The 15,268-nt window shown below is 38.9% G+C and overlaps 2 protein-coding genes across 3 annotated transcripts; one reads left to right on the forward strand and one right to left on the reverse strand.

The window, feature by feature from the left end:
- Nucleotides 1-320: 320 nt before the first annotated feature.
- srpk1a (SRSF protein kinase 1a) lies at nt 321-11,747 on the forward strand. 2 transcript variants are annotated; one of them, XM_049752323.2, is made up of 16 exons: nt 321-425; nt 2,233-2,287; nt 3,978-4,105; nt 4,227-4,335; nt 4,455-4,542; nt 4,677-4,764; nt 5,180-5,286; nt 5,471-5,636; nt 5,713-5,738; nt 5,943-6,168; nt 6,282-6,578; nt 6,660-6,760; nt 7,200-7,307; nt 7,456-7,525; nt 9,024-9,116; nt 10,393-11,747. In XM_049752323.2, the coding sequence occupies exons 1-16, from the start codon at nt 413-415 to the stop codon at nt 10,575-10,577; spliced, it is 1,860 nt and encodes a 619-aa protein (XP_049608280.1). In that variant the 5' UTR covers nt 321-412; the 3' UTR covers nt 10,578-11,747. The 2 variants fall into 2 exon arrangements, with proteins under 2 accessions (XP_049608280.1, XP_049608281.1); XM_049752324.1 differs by lacking the exon at nt 9,024-9,116 and adding an exon at nt 9,198-9,290.
- On the reverse strand, nt 10,265-14,666 carry lhfpl5b (LHFPL tetraspan subfamily member 5b). The gene is made up of 3 exons (XM_049752327.2): nt 13,271-14,666; nt 12,602-12,838; nt 10,265-11,933 (listed from the first exon to the last, which is right to left on the reverse strand). Exons 1-3 carry the CDS (start codon nt 13,677-13,679, stop codon nt 11,923-11,925), a joined length of 657 nt encoding a protein of 218 aa, XP_049608284.1. The 5' UTR covers nt 13,680-14,666; the 3' UTR covers nt 10,265-11,922.
- Nucleotides 14,667-15,268: the final 602 nt, after the last annotated feature.

The following is a 15,268-nucleotide window of genomic DNA, read 5'->3' on the forward strand; positions in this document are numbered from 1 at the left end:
TGTTCCTCCTGATTAAACAGCACAGGTCACATTGATTTGTTGTTGGCAAACATAAACAAAAGATTAAAGGATAACAGCTTGGAATTTTATAGCAAATTGAATCCAAGGACTCTAAGAAAACTATGTAATAAATACCAATCCTCTTACACTAAATCTGTAATAAATACATTAATATAATGCTATTAATATTGTTTGTAGTGATTTTATTTTTTACCACGATATTTAATCCCCCGCAATTTAAGTACTTATTGGCTTAAAAATAAAATATTACTCTAAAAAACGTTGATTGTCATGCAAATTGTAATTTCCGCGTGTGCAGTGGCTGAGCGAAGCCACCTCTTCGCCCTCTCACCCAATACGCATGCGCCAAACATTCGGTCATTGGCGCTGTAGCTAACAGCGAAGCTACAACATGGAGAGAAAAGGTAAACGTTTGCCGTACGTTGTCGGAGAAACGTTGGTCGCCATGTCATTCCTGCTCTACCCCGTGTACGGGGAACGTTTTTAGACGTAGAGCCGCGTCAATGTTTTAATCAAATGCGTTTGTTTCGTATGGTTAGCCGCCGCGAGCTAGTGTTAGCCGTGTAAGGATTAGCTAGGCACAGAAAAGCTTCTCGCTCTTTCTGTGACATCTACGACTCCTTTTTCCAATTTATTATTTTACAGCAACACGCCTTTTCATCTAGTTATTATTGGTATCTGTTGCAAATATTTGTCTGATCGGTATCCGGGTGGTTTGCTTTAAAGCTGTATTGCTGTACAGTATTACAAAATGATGAGCGCTGTGAGACAATTGATGGATATTTTGGAGATATAAACAGAAAACAAATATATGAAATACAATACAGTTAACCTTGGTCTAAAATTAATCAATAGTGCACGCCCCCACGCCAAAAATGTCCATAAATATACACCAAACTAGGGTCTCAATTCATTCTTTCAAATTGCAAACTCATCTTCCAACATCACCTTTTTAAAATAAGTGTTTACAATTAGGTGTCAACGATAACCCGCCAATTGTCTGCATAGGTTACTGTTTACGCATGTCTGATTTTTACTTTATGTCCAGCACTTTTTATGCAGATGTTGTTCTTTTGAATCAATTAAATCAAATTTCCCACAAATGGAAATCACTATGCAAAGTCTGATTGGGAAGGCCACTTAGATCTTTGTACAACGATTCCTTATAAACTGTTTTTTTTGTGTGTCTTTCTGGGAAGAACTTTTGTGTTATTTTGCCTATTGAAAATAATGTCAAATATGTCGTTATTTCTTAAGATAGCTCAAGAAATATTAATATTTTGATGGACTTGGCATTGATTAAGGGACCTCATTAGCATACATTGACCACAAATACGTTTTAAAGTGGTGGATAGTATTTTAGGAAGGAGAATAATGATGCTAAACTGTGCAACGTGAACCTGTGATGTCATTTGAAAAAAAATATCAGCACTGGTTGCCATGGTAACAGGGCCTTTGTCACAGAGATATGTGATTTCACTCTATTTTTCAGGAGCTACTGGGTAGATTTAGCTGAAACTTGCGCATAGACATATAAAGCCCTTGTGTGCAACTACACTTTTTCCACCTAGAAAGTTATTTGTGCTTGATGCTATTTTTGCCTTAAATTGAAAGATGCACCTTCAAAATGACTGCATTCTTCAAAAGATTAGTAAAAGGCTCCTTTGCTAAACAATGTGAGTAGTCATAAATTCATATTCAAGCAAAATCATCCACGACAATACTTGTTGAATGTGGCCCGGTAGTCATACGTAGCTTACCTAACTTTTCTCTCCTTCATGGTGACTTCAAATAGGGAAGAGTTGTACTGGTCTCTTCATTAGGGACAGCGAGGAGGAGTAGAGAAGAGTTGTACTGGTCTCTTCATTAGGGACAGCTAGGAGGAAGTAGAAGCGCCTGTTATTTTCCATACTAAAAAGGTTTTGTGCTTTGGTTGTTTTATAAACACGGGTTGGCAAAAGGAGACTCAATGAAGTAAAATAATATTTGTAAAGAACAAAATTCGATTCCTACCAAATCTTGTAGAAATAGTTAACCTTCTGGAGCATTTTTTTTTTCAAGTCGGAAGTACAGACGTACAGTATCGACACAGTAACAGCGCTTCGCTGTTTTGCTCAATGCAAGTAGAACATGTTTTGCTTTTGTGTGTGTCTCAACAGTACATTTGTGAATCAGCTAAAGCGTGAAACAATCTGTCTCTTATGTCCACAGTTTTGGCTCTTCAGGCGAGGAAAAAGAGGGTCAAAGCCAAGAAGACCTGCAAAAAGTGAGTTTTTATCCCTCTTCAGTGTGTTGGTACTTCTCCCCCTTAATTGCTACTGCCTTGCTTATTGTTTCTCATCTTACAGTCCACATATTTTCATTGGCATTGTATTTGTCATTCAAAATGGACTATTGTTCAACGTGCAGAAGAACCTTTTCCGCTGCAAAAATAAAAACAACTAAACTCGTGATGAACGAATTAGTTACCCAATTACCCGGCATCATTTACACTACATCGCAATGAAAAATCCTGAACAAAAGAAATAAGTGCTTCAATGAGAATTAACCATGTCCAGCAGGATGATAAGAATGCAATGCACATCAGGATATTAATTGTCCCCCACCCCTACTGAATTCTTTGTTAGAATTTCAAATGACTGTTAGATAGCAAACATTTGTATCTTCCTCTACCATACTAATGCAGTTGTCGTCCCCTTCTTCCCTCAAACTAATCATGCTGCCGATGGCATCCTCTAGAGTTGTTATGTAACAGCCCCGGGGATAGGCTATACTGTATAAAGCGTGAAAATAAAGAAGCCCGCATCAAGCCACAGAAGCGTGGCGTTCTTCTGAGAATTGCATGGCATGATATGATGGACAAAAGTGGCACATACAACTAAAACAACTTAAAACACTCAGTAACTTTGGATGGGATCTTTCTCCATACATGGCTCATGTGGGAAATAGAAGCGCAAGCCCCAAATCACGCAATAGCGAAGAGATGTTTGCTTCCTCGTTGTTTCTGTTCCTCAAAAAGACGTGACTGAATTTGACATTTTCGATACATTTCAGATTGACCTGCACAGTTTGTTTCAGACACATTTAAAAGTCCAAGTATAGTGAACTTTGGCGCTCAAAGGGCCTTGTTTAATTTTTTAAATATTTACAAATCTCTTTTTGTTATTTACATTAAATCAATTAAATGAGTTTCCAAGTGCAGAAACAGCAATTAACTGAAGAATTTATCTTTAAATTAAGGTCATGGATGTATGCTGTATGTAAGAAAGAATGCGTACTTGCTGACCAAAAATAATTTATGTACGAAGCCCTCTAACGTTAAAGGACACTGTGCGTTAGTGTCATCTGGTGGTGAACTCTTAGAATGCAATGAGCTTTATTCAAAGCGTGTGCATTTTGCAGCACGAGCACAGAAATGGAAACGGTGTGAGAGTAGAGCGCATTACTGTTACTTAAATTTGGTCCGCTTGATATTTTTTCTGACAAATGCTTCCAATCAAAAGAATGTTGTCAAATTCGGGACTTCTATTTCAATTTTTTTATGAGTCACTTGCCACTGGTTTGGATGTAATACCATTATGCCATCCTGCTGCCACGTCGTATACTGCAATTACAGTTGAGAAGAATGCCCAACTTAGTTTGAGAGTTGTAGGAAATTAGGCTCCTCCAGAAATTCCATGGAGGAAAAATGCCAAGACAGCAGCTAACTATATAGATCCAACTCATTTTTCACAGTGTAGGAAGAACACTGAATGCTTTTGCTTCCACCTGCAACTATTGATCGTTGAAGGCAATTCATAGGCCTGCTGTTATGGCACGTTAGTTGCAGTGTGGAAAAATCCCAAATGGAGGACATTCTCTGTCTTTTATGTACTCTTTCTCACTGGCTGGAAGCCATCACAGCAACAGTCCACATTAGTAGCTTTCATAAAGGCAAAATTATGGATTGTCAACAGGCAGCAGGCAAATCCCAGAAGTCGTCCGCAGGCCCAACACGAAGCTTCGCCTCAGGAACCTGAAGAACCCGAGGAGATTCTGGGCTCTGACGATGAAGAGCAGGAGGATCCCAACGACTATTGCAAAGGTGAGTCTTCTTGAAATCCTTACCTGTCAAATCAACGACAAAGTGGTATACGACAAAGTGGTCATCTCATCCATAGCTCTGTCGACCTGATCTGTAATTGTAATGCTGTTTTCTTTTGTAGGCGGCTACCATCATGTAAAAGTAGGTGACCTTTACAATGGAAAGTATCATGTCATTCGGAAACTGGGCTGGGGACACTTCTCCACCGTCTGGCTCGCCTGGGACATCCAGTAGGCAACTTTGCTCTGGATTTTCACTGCAGTCTCTTTGCTAGCATGCCTTCTAGTGGCAGTTGACCCATACTGGACCTTAAAAGCGGTGTTTTTTTTTTTTTCTCTTTGTTTCGTAGGATGAAGAGGTTTGTTGCAATGAAAGTGGTCAAAAGTGCAGAACACTACACAGAAACTGCCGTGGATGAGATCAAACTTCTCAAGTCTGTAAGTCAATGCTGCCATGGGGACAATTATAAATGGGCACCATAGCGCTTGGCTCCCGTTTAGTCGAAATTTTATCATCACATTCAAAGTATTTTTACGCCAGTCTGGTGCTGATTGTAATTCTTTGCGCTCAGGTGAGAAACTCAGACCCCGACGATCCTAAACGGGAGATGGTGGTCCAGATGTTGGACGACTTTAAGATTTCCGGCGTCAATGGAACTCGTATCCTTTATGGCTGTTTGTCACCTACCTGACTCATTCTGGGTCTGACTCATATTTGATCATACAGCAGTCAATATGATGCTTCCGCACTATTTGGAGAAATAGGATCCAGTTAAATGAAGAAAAGGCCACAATGGTCCCTGAAACTCATTACGTATTGCCAAAAGTCATATCAACAACCCACTAAAATGTCTGGTCACATGGCTTTTGGACAGGTGGAAAGTTCCCATCAGCTAAATGGAGAAGAGCGCTTTACTAAATGTGAAAAATTGGCACAGCCGTCATGTGCTGAGCTTCCTGAGATGCGTCTGGCACAGTCTGTGCAGGGTACAATGAAGTCTGAAGACTCTGCAGGCGTTCTGTTCAGGAGAGGAACGACTTTGTCGTTGTTGTGATCTTAACGTTGTCTATTCAGATGTCTGCATGGTATTTGAGGTTTTGGGGCATCACTTATTGAAGTGGATCATCAAATCCAATTACCAGGGTTTGCCTCTTCCCTGTGTAAAGAGCATCATTAGACAGGTGAGCACAATCAACACACTAAAAAAAAGCGTGTGTGTGTTTGGGCAGCATGTGATGTCGTCTCATATTGTTTCAATTTTCATCTTGCGTTGGTAGATTTGCTTCATCTTATGCATGCAATATATCAAGGAGCTCGGCACAGGACCAGGTGGGATTGCTTATCACATCCCAAATTTGCTCTCAGGTCCTTCAGGGCCTCGACTATTTGCACACGAAATGTCAGATCATCCACACGGACATCAAGCCGGAGAATATCCTGATGAGCGTCGACGAGCCATACGTCCGCAAGCTGGCGGCAGAAGCTACGGAATGGCAGCGGACGGGAGCGCCGCCTCCCTCGGGCTCAGCAAGTACACAATGCGCTTCTGATGTCCACGCAGACGTGCTGACAACCGTGTTGTACTAATGACATTCTTTGTTTTGCAGTTAGCACCGCACCTGCTCCAAAACAGGTACACGCTTTTTTTCTGGCCGTATTCATTTTCGTAGTCCCTATGCAATTTTCCCAATGTAAAATCATGAATTCTGCCTATAAATGAAGCACATGACTTCTTTCATCCTGCAGATACCACACTTCCATTTTTGCAACCACCTCAGCACAATATGGACAATGCTCGTGTCAGTTGTGAGCTTCTCTGTGTTTCCCTCTTCAACAGACTGTAAAAATGTCCAAAAACAAGAAGAAGAAGTTAAAAAAGAAACAAAAGCGACAGGCGGCGTTGCTGGAAAAGTGCATCATGGACCTGGAGGAGATGGAGAAGATCACGGAAACTCGAGAGGAAGACGACGAGGTGGACGAGGAGCCCGAGTCTCCAAAGGGCCGGGCCTGTGCTCCTCTGAAGCACATGCCTCTGCAGGATGTGGGGAACGAAGACGCACAAGGTTGGAAGTCTTAATTTCCCATGAAATCATCTCTCACAGTGCACTGTTTTGGTTTGGTATCAAATGTGTGACAAATGGAGTGAAAAGCGTTTTCCTTTATCGGATGGTTTCAGAGAGCGGCGTGAATGCAGAAGGGTTGGCCGAGCTGAACTGTAATGGACATGCCGAGTCGGAGCAAAGACTACCCCGATGGAGGGAGGAAGACCAACATAATGGAAACGTTGCAGAGAAGAAACACCACACCATCTCAAACGGCTTGGACCTCAAGGAGGAGCTACGCACTGACATTGAAGGGGCACACTGCAGCGGGGTGTCTGCCAGGCAGGTGTCTGCCGGGCTGGGGGAGGAACCGGGGGAGAACATTTGTCAAGAGCGGGAACACGATGGAAGTGAGGAAATTCTGCAAAATGGTCAGTTTGACACACGCTGGCACCCGCTTTCTGATGTTCATTCAGCCTTCTGAATGCTTTCTTATCTCTGCTCCGATGTAGGCAAGCAAACGGCGGGATCCCTGCTCGTCAACCCCCTTGAGCCAATCAACGCAGACAAGATCAAGGTCAAGATTGCAGACCTGGGAAATGCCTGCTGGGTGGTGAGTCGTCTTATCGTGACCGGAGGGATTTCCTGATGACCCATCAGGACTTGCAGACACAAACACACCCAGTCTCATTCAGTTACCAGAATAGAACACCTTTAGCTTCCTTCATAGACCTATAAATGGACCGCACTTATCTACATCACATGCTGCCCAAAGCGCAGCATAATGCTTCACATTCACACACACATTCACTCGACTAGTGAGCCAAAGCCGCCTGTCAACCAAATCAAATTATTTTTGTAAAAATTTCTATTTCCCGTTTTAAGTCCCACTCATTTCGCCTACAGTCTCCGCTTCTTATGAGACCAAAAACGTATCAACTTCCACAGAAATAGATTTTTTTTTTTTTTTTTCCCTTCACAGATAAGACAAGACATTGAACACACAATGTGGAAGACTGTTATGTGGAATTTTGTCTGTTCTTCTGCTTCAGCACAAGCACTTTACAGAAGACATCCAGACCCGGCAGTACCGCTCCTTAGAGGTACTCATTGGCGCAGGTTACAGCACACCGGCGGATATCTGGAGTGCAGCCTGCATGGTAAGAGGGACTGCATCAAATCATAGATATCAAACAAATGCAACCTGGCCAGGCCTTTTTCACCAGTGCGGCTACGGGAGAGCAAAATGCTAGTTCTTCCTTGTCACTTCATGAATTCTTTTTGATGATGATACTGTTGTCGCCTCAGGCATTTGAACTCGCCACAGGAGACTACTTGTTTGAACCACACTCTGGTGAAGATTATTCCAGAGATGAAGGTATGACCCTCTCCATTTCCTATTATTCATGAAATCTTATTCCGTAGCTGTACAGAGTTCTGCGTCTGCCCACGTGGATTTAACTTGACATGTTATTTTGTAACTACGACTACATGGGACCTGTTAAATTAGCAGCAATGTCACTGTTACACCTGAATAGAGGATCTTCATGCTACTACTTGATTAAAAGTCAGCTAAGAGCACATGAAGACATAATGAGAAAGAATTGTGTGATGGGGTGTCACCATTCCTGTGAGTACCCCCTGCTTCCATCTTCCTCCCCCAACACTGGAGACAGGGCCATCAACATCTTCATTGCCTTGTCTTCAATGCTTTTCCCCCCTCCTCCCCTTCCGCCTCATTATTATTATTATTTATTTGACCGTATGCTTTTTGTTTGGCTTTGATTTTGCTCCAGCATGTCAGGATGCTATCACTCTCAAGTGTTTCTTTGCATGCTGTGCTGCTGTTTTTCCACTTGAGACTTCCTTCACTTGCAAACTCTTTTTCAAATATTAGTTTCTCTTCCCTTCACACATTTCCTGGGAGTATGTGCATGCGTGCTTGTGTCATGTTGGCATATAATCGGGGCTTTAACAAAGTGTGCATTGCAGTGAAGGCTCTATGCATTATTGTCCATACAATCATTGCCACGGCGTCTGAACCGATCAAACGACGTTGTCACTGGCCACTTGTTTTTCTCCCTCCTCCTCCTTGCTACATTAGTAGGAAGCGGGATTTATTAGTGGGAAGCAGTTTTTCCACATCAGCTGCCATTTCTTCCACAAGTTGGTTTGTAAGTGTCAGAGGACTCGCGCGAACAAAAAAAAAAAAAAAAAAAAAAAACGGCAGTTTCGGTAACATTGTACCATCTCATCAGAGTCCGCAAGTTATAAATGGATTTTTACTATGCCATGCTCAATTGAAAAAGTGAACGAATTATGACTCATTTGAGCATAGCACTCGTCTATGTATTTATGTCTCAGCGAAAATGTGGCCTCAGTCATCCATTTGACTCTTTAATCACATTTTGGACGATGACTCTTTTTGAAAAGAGAGTGTACCTGTTAGGCCCTGCCATTCTTTGAATATTTTTCTCTTACCATTGTAAGAGGCACTCAGTACAGTTTGCTTGCTTTCTGAGCCACATTTAGTTTGGAGTAATGTTGCGCGTTTATTGCAGTGTTGACCAGAGTTCTTGTGTCAGTGGTGTAGAGAGAGGAACAAAGATACATTATTTGTCGTGAATAAATAATAACTTCAAGACTGATTAAGTGAAACAGGATCATTCCCACGGCACACGTGGTGAAAATATATTGGCTAATTGTGCAAACGCTTCTTTGTCTGCCATTCTGATGTTACGGACTGCCATCCATGAGCGGCTTACCGCGTCAGGCTGTCATTGTCATCCGTTGGCACTCCATGTGACTGTTTTGCCATCTCCTCTCTTCCTCACCCTTTTTGTCATTGATCCGCTTCTGACGGGCCTTGTCTCCAGACCACCTTGCTCTCATGATCGAGTTGCTCGGTAGAGTTCCTCGCCACTATGCTCTGAGCGGGAAATACTCACAGGAATACTTCACAAAGAAAGGTATGCTACTTGTGTGTTACTGACACTTTCTTGTCTGTGGTCTTTGTCTTTCTCCCCCATGCAACTGTGTGTGCGGTGTAGATCATATAGCGCTGATCATTGAGCTGCTGGGGAGTGTCCCACGTAAACTCATATTGAATGGAAAATATTCCAAGGATTTTTTCACCAAGAAAGGTAAAACAAAAAAGCGATTTGTATTACAAGATCCTTTAGCAGTCAAAGTAGTGGTGCGATGGCAACTCATTGATGATCAAAGTTATTGATCTTTATTTTCATAATAGAGTAATCGTTTGGAGACCTTGTTTAATTGAAAAATGTCAAAATCCTCAGACTTTAAGCCAACATTAAATATTATTTTAGTTGAGGAAATAATGGGCTATTTTCAGATATATACATATTATGGACCCAAATCCATAATGAATCTTACGAATTATATATATATGTTTATTTTAAATAGGTATATATATTTATTTTAAATACATATATATATTTATTTTAAATACATATATATATTTATTTTAAATACATATATATATTTATTTTAAATACATATATATGTTTATTTTAAATAGGTATATATGTTTATTTTAAATACATATATATGTTTATTTTAAATACATATATATATTTATTTTAAATACATATATATATTTATTTTAAATACATATATATGTTTATTTTAAATAGGTATATATGTTTATTTTAAATACATATATATGTTTATTTTAAATACATATATATATTTATTTTAAATACATATATATATTTATTTTAAATACATATATATGTTTATTTTAAATAGGTATATATGTTTATTTTAAATACATATATATGTTTATTTTAAATACATATATATGTTTATTTTAAATAGGTATATATATTTATTTTAAATAGGTATATATTTTTATTTTAAATAGGTATATATGTTTATTTTAAATAGGTATATATGTTTATTTTAAATAGATATATATGTTTATTTTAAATAGGTATATATATTTATTTTAAATACATATATATATTTATTTTAAATAGGTATATATGTTTATTTTAAATAGGTATATATATTTATTTTAAATACATATATATATTTATTTTAAATAGGTATATATATTTATTTTAAATAGGTATATATGTTTATTTTAAATAGGTATATATGTTTATTTTAAATTACTGAATCTTCACGTTTGTTTGTACATATTTTCCAAATAGTCCGAATTCCGAATATGGAATGATTTCAGCATAAATAGATAGTAAGGGAGGTGTTTTCCTCCCGTAGGGGACTTAAAACACATCACCAAGCTGAAACCGTGGGGCCTGCTGGAGGTGCTGGTTGACAAGTACGAGTGGCCCCGGCAAGAGGCCGAGTGCTTCGCCGACTTCCTGCTCCCCATGCTGGAGCTGGTCCCCGACAAAAGAGCCACGGCGGCCGAGTGCCTGCGCCACCCTTGGCTGGCCCTCTAGTGGACCTCCATCCCCTTCCACTCTCTCCGGAGAATGCAACAGATCACTTTCCACTTTGGGCATATCATTGAAATATTTATTTCTCTTGGTTGGCGTATGTGTCGGTTCTTCTCTCAGCACGATAGGGATGTTCCTCAGTCGACTTGGACTGCCGTACCCAATCCGTAGGGACCTGTTCTTGTTCCGCTAGTGTTTCCTTATTTGTTCTACTCCTGCACCAAAAGCAACCCAAGCAAACATAGGATATGTAGCCATGTCCCCACAACTTCATTAGTGCTGTCTTTTTACCGGGTCTTTTATCTTCTGTTCAACATGTATAATGTACATTTTTGTATTTGTAAAGAAGGCTTAGGAAATTGCACACGGGGCTGGCATGTACACTGACTATGGTAACGTTCTTGCAGCATTATTCCAGGCAGACTTACGTGGGTGCTTGTCTGTTGATGCACAAACATAATCATCATCAAAATGTTAATGCTGTGTCATAGCTTAAGAATAATGGTAATAATAGATGCAATAATTTGCGAATCCCTTTCAACCTCTATTCATCGGAGAACAGTGCAAATACATGCGAATAGGCTCGACTAAAATTGTGCTTGTGCTGCTTTCACCTGAATGTGTACTCGGAAAGGATTTGCAAATATATTTTTCCACACAACAAAGGTTTATTTGGTGTTTTTATTTAGCTACAGTGCAACCTAGTGTAGAATTGTATTATCTTTTTTTTTAAAGGACGCTGGTGTTCTTTTAGAAAGGTATTTCTCAAACTATATTGAGTCAAGGCACATATTTTATAATAAATGTCAAATTCACCACACACCACTAAACAATTCTCTTTCTCATTAAATGTCACTGCCATAGATTGTTGAGCAAAGATACATGATTTCTCGTAAAATTCAGAAAGTTGGTCAGTTTATTGGCAGTCAGTTGTGCTACAGTGACACAATTCAGAAATTAGTGTGCACCGGGAAGCCACAAAACAAAAAAACAATGCCCATCGAAAAGGAGGAAAAATAAAAAAGTGAAAATAGTTGTAAATATCTGTACCAAAGAATTTGCCTCTCTATAAATATATAGTATTAGTTACTATGTACAGTTTCTAACAAATCTTATATCTTGGCTAAAGTGATTTAGCTGGGTAGCTGTGTTTTAATAAATGGACCGAAAATGTTTGTGCTTGGTTGTATTGTGTGGCCAACGAGTACATTTGTGTGTGTGTGTGTGGAATCAAACTTAAAATCTCAACCTAGAATAAAAATGTTGCATAGTGCATCAGTTTCCTTGTTCTATTGAAGGAACCTCTGTCTTGCACAGTGACATCTTAGATCTTGAAACTGCAGGCTCTTCAGGGGTTTTCTGTGAAGTGAAATGGAAATGATGATTAGAATTAGGGAAGGTTCTACCACTTGTTTGGCAAACCTTTAATTCACAATTACTGAACATTAATGCGATACATAGTTAAAACCTGATTTGCAAGAGAAAAACAGCACAGATACAGAATCAGCGCAAAAAAATCATCAAAGGTTACTTGCATTTCTAATCTAAAAAAATTGTAAAAAAAAATGTTGACCAGTGAAATGGTGCATTATAAGTAGCCCAAATAAAAAATTGTAATGAAACTGAAACTCTAGACAGAATAATAAGCAGTAGGTATATTTAGTATAGGCTTATGTTTAAGATTTTTCCGTATCTAATTAAATAATTTTTCTAATTTGGTTCATTATACTTACTGTAAATCTAAGTGATGAAAAAAAAAAAAAAAGCGCACGTTTGAATTAGTTTCCCTCGCCGAATCTACTGTACAGATGAGCTGGCCAATTTGTCTGTTTTAGAAAACTACTTAATATAGCGCGTCACGGCAAACTGACCTATTTTAAAGAAATATATTTAAAAAGAATAGTATAATTTGTGTTAACAGCACAATTGTTTGTATACTTCGACAGCTTGGGGATGAAATTTGTGCTTTAACTTTTAATTGTAACATCAACACAACATCTTGCGTTCCCCCCCTGGTAAGGCCTTACCTGCACCCTCCGCCTCAAAGTCTTCCGGGAGCAGTTTGTCCTGCCGGTTGCCCAATGTAAAGGAGAGAAAGGCCAGCAGGAGAGCATCCAGGATGCTAATGATGGCCAAGATGTAGGCCCAGCGCACCGTGCAGTTCCCCAGGCTGTACTTATCCGTCCGCTGGCCGCACATCCTCTTGACCTCGGGGGCATCCCAGCCGTCGGGATAGATCATGCAGCCCATCACCATCAAAACGGCTGCGAAGACCATTCTTAACTTTCAGGTCATGAAGTAAACAGTTTGTTGAATTTCCACGTAAATGTAAATTTCATACAACTAACTAGTTAAATCTCCCCGCCCCTTCACTTAATTTGTGGCTCCCTGTGTTGGCATTCTGGTCTTGTTACAGGTGCTGTTGACCTGATCAGGTGGCTGACATGTAACTGAAGCCCCAGCAGAGGTGTCAGAGTGTTTGCACTGACACCAGATGCACAAAGCATGCCTGCAACAAGAGCCTGGCATGTCCAACACAACCAGCCTCCGTTTCAGCACCAAAGACTTGAAGAATGCACATTGCTATTTGATTGGTTGGCGATCGGCAAATTGGACATCACTGCATTAAGCATACTGTCCAAATCCAAATGAAATGAGACACAAAAGTTTTTTTTAAGTTTAACTTTGCGTCTTACCAGAGGCCAGCTGCATCCAGGCGCAAATCTTGTAGACGCTGCCAGCGTTGCAAAAGAAGAAGAGGCTGAAGCACACCGTGGTGGCCACCACCAGCAGCATGGACGTGGCCACGAAGAACATGGCGGTGCGGAAGGCCGGTGATGGGATGGAGCCGAAGTCTAGCAGGCTGCCCTTGCAGATGAGCTCCGAGGTGAGCGCGTTACCGATGCAGTAGTGAAAGAGGCCAAAGTAGCCCGCCTGCGGCGTGTTGACGCTATCGCCGATCCAGAAAGGCTGGATGAACACCACCACCGTGATGATGACGAAGCACATGGTGAACACGGCCCACAGGACGCCGATGGCCCGTGAATTCCTCACGTAGTTGGTGTGGTAGATGCGTGCTGCCTCCTGGGCCGGAAGTAGGTCCATTGTCGGGACCAATGGTAAGGGTCGGGCTTTGGTTGGGATCGCGGGTGGCCGCTCAAGTCGGCAGGCAGGCAGTCAAGTTAGTCGCGCCCCTGCAGCATCCGCGGCTGCCTTGCCTGGACTGCACTCGTTCGTGGTGGACTCAACTTTCAGCACCATGGAGAGAGGCGTGACTTCGCCTGCAGTAGAGCGTGTGTAGACAGTGTTGGTGGTTTTGTAGTGTGTACGTGTAGAGAGATGCGAGGCCTAAAGATTGATAGTGAGACTTTCCATACTTTATAACCTAATAATAATTATTTATTACTATTATTTATTAATAATTAGTCTCAAAAAGAGATCCGTTTTTATTTGGAAGCTTGTTTCAAAATGAACCCTGTCAGCCATAGATGTCTATGAAACGTCTGGTCTCATAAAAACCAAATTTAAACATCTAAAATTGGATACGGTATAGACCTAAAATAGACCTCTAAATTAAAAACATTAAATATGATCATATTTTGGAATTTTAAAGTCTGAACAAGCTGTAAGTTGTATAAATAATGCACAGAAGTTGTTTGGGTTTAACAAGCATGTTGCTCCGTACATGTGAATTGGTTATTTCTGTAACACTGATAAAGATGTCTATTTAAGGTTATTTTATAGACGTAAAATTAGGTTGATTTATAGACCTAAAATAGACGTCTAAATATATATATATTTATATTACGTTTTATTTACGAAGAAATACGTACATTCCATCCGGCATGACCGAGGGTTCCGTAGTATAGTGGTTTGTGCTCTGGGCTCCCACCCCAGCGTCTCGAGTTCAAATCCCGATAGAACCCAAAATGTGTTTTATCATGGAAAAATGTGCAAACTTGTGGGTGTGGACCCGCCCTCATCCCCACTTTCTGATTGGCTGTTTGATCTGAGATTTATATTTTAAATAGATATATATGTTTATTTTAAATAGGTATATATTTATTTTAAATACATATATATGTTTATTTTAAATACATATATATGTTTATTTTAAATAGGTATATATATTTATTTTAAATAGGTATATATGTTCATTTTAAATACATATATATGTTTATTTTAAATACATATATATATTTATTTTAAATACATATATATGTTTATTTTAAATAGGTATATATGTTTATTTTAAATACATATATATGTTTATTTTAAATACATATATATGTTTATTTTAAATAGGTATATATGTTTATTTTAAATACATATATATGTTTATTTTAAATACATATATATGTTTATTTTAAATAGGTATATATGTTTATTTTAAATAGGTATATATATTTATTTTAAATACATATATATGTTTATTTTAAATAGGTATATATATTCATTTTAAATACATATATATATTTATTTTAAATACATATATATGTTTATTTTAAATAGGTATATATATTTATTTTAAATACATATATATGTTTATTTTAAATAGGTATATATATTTATTTTAAATACATATATATATTTATTTTAAATACATATATATGTTTATTTTAAATAGGTATATATATTTATTTTAAATACATATATATGTTTATTTTAAATAGGTATATATATTTATTTTAAAT

Source organism: Syngnathus scovelli, chromosome 2 (genome assembly GCF_024217435.2).
Source record: "Syngnathus scovelli strain Florida chromosome 2, RoL_Ssco_1.2, whole genome shotgun sequence".
Lineage (NCBI taxonomy): Eukaryota > Metazoa > Chordata > Actinopteri > Syngnathiformes > Syngnathidae > Syngnathus > Syngnathus scovelli.

Coding starts and splice junctions, on each gene's coding strand:
- srpk1a (XM_049752323.2), top strand. Junction 4,106..4,226: donor TCCCAACGACTATTGCAAAG/GTGAGTCTTCTT, acceptor TTTCTTTTGTAG/GCGGCTACCATCATGTAAAA. Junction 5,287..5,470: donor TAAAGAGCATCATTAGACAG/GTGAGCACAATC, acceptor ATTTGCTCTCAG/GTCCTTCAGGGCCTCGACTA.
- lhfpl5b (XM_049752327.2), bottom strand. CDS start 13,679: ATGGACCTACTTCCGGCCCAGGAGGCAGCACGCATCTACCACACCAAC. Junction 12,839..13,270: donor CTGGATGCAGCTGGCCTCTG/GTAAGACGCAAA, acceptor TGGTCTTCGCAG/CCGTTTTGATGGTGATGGGC.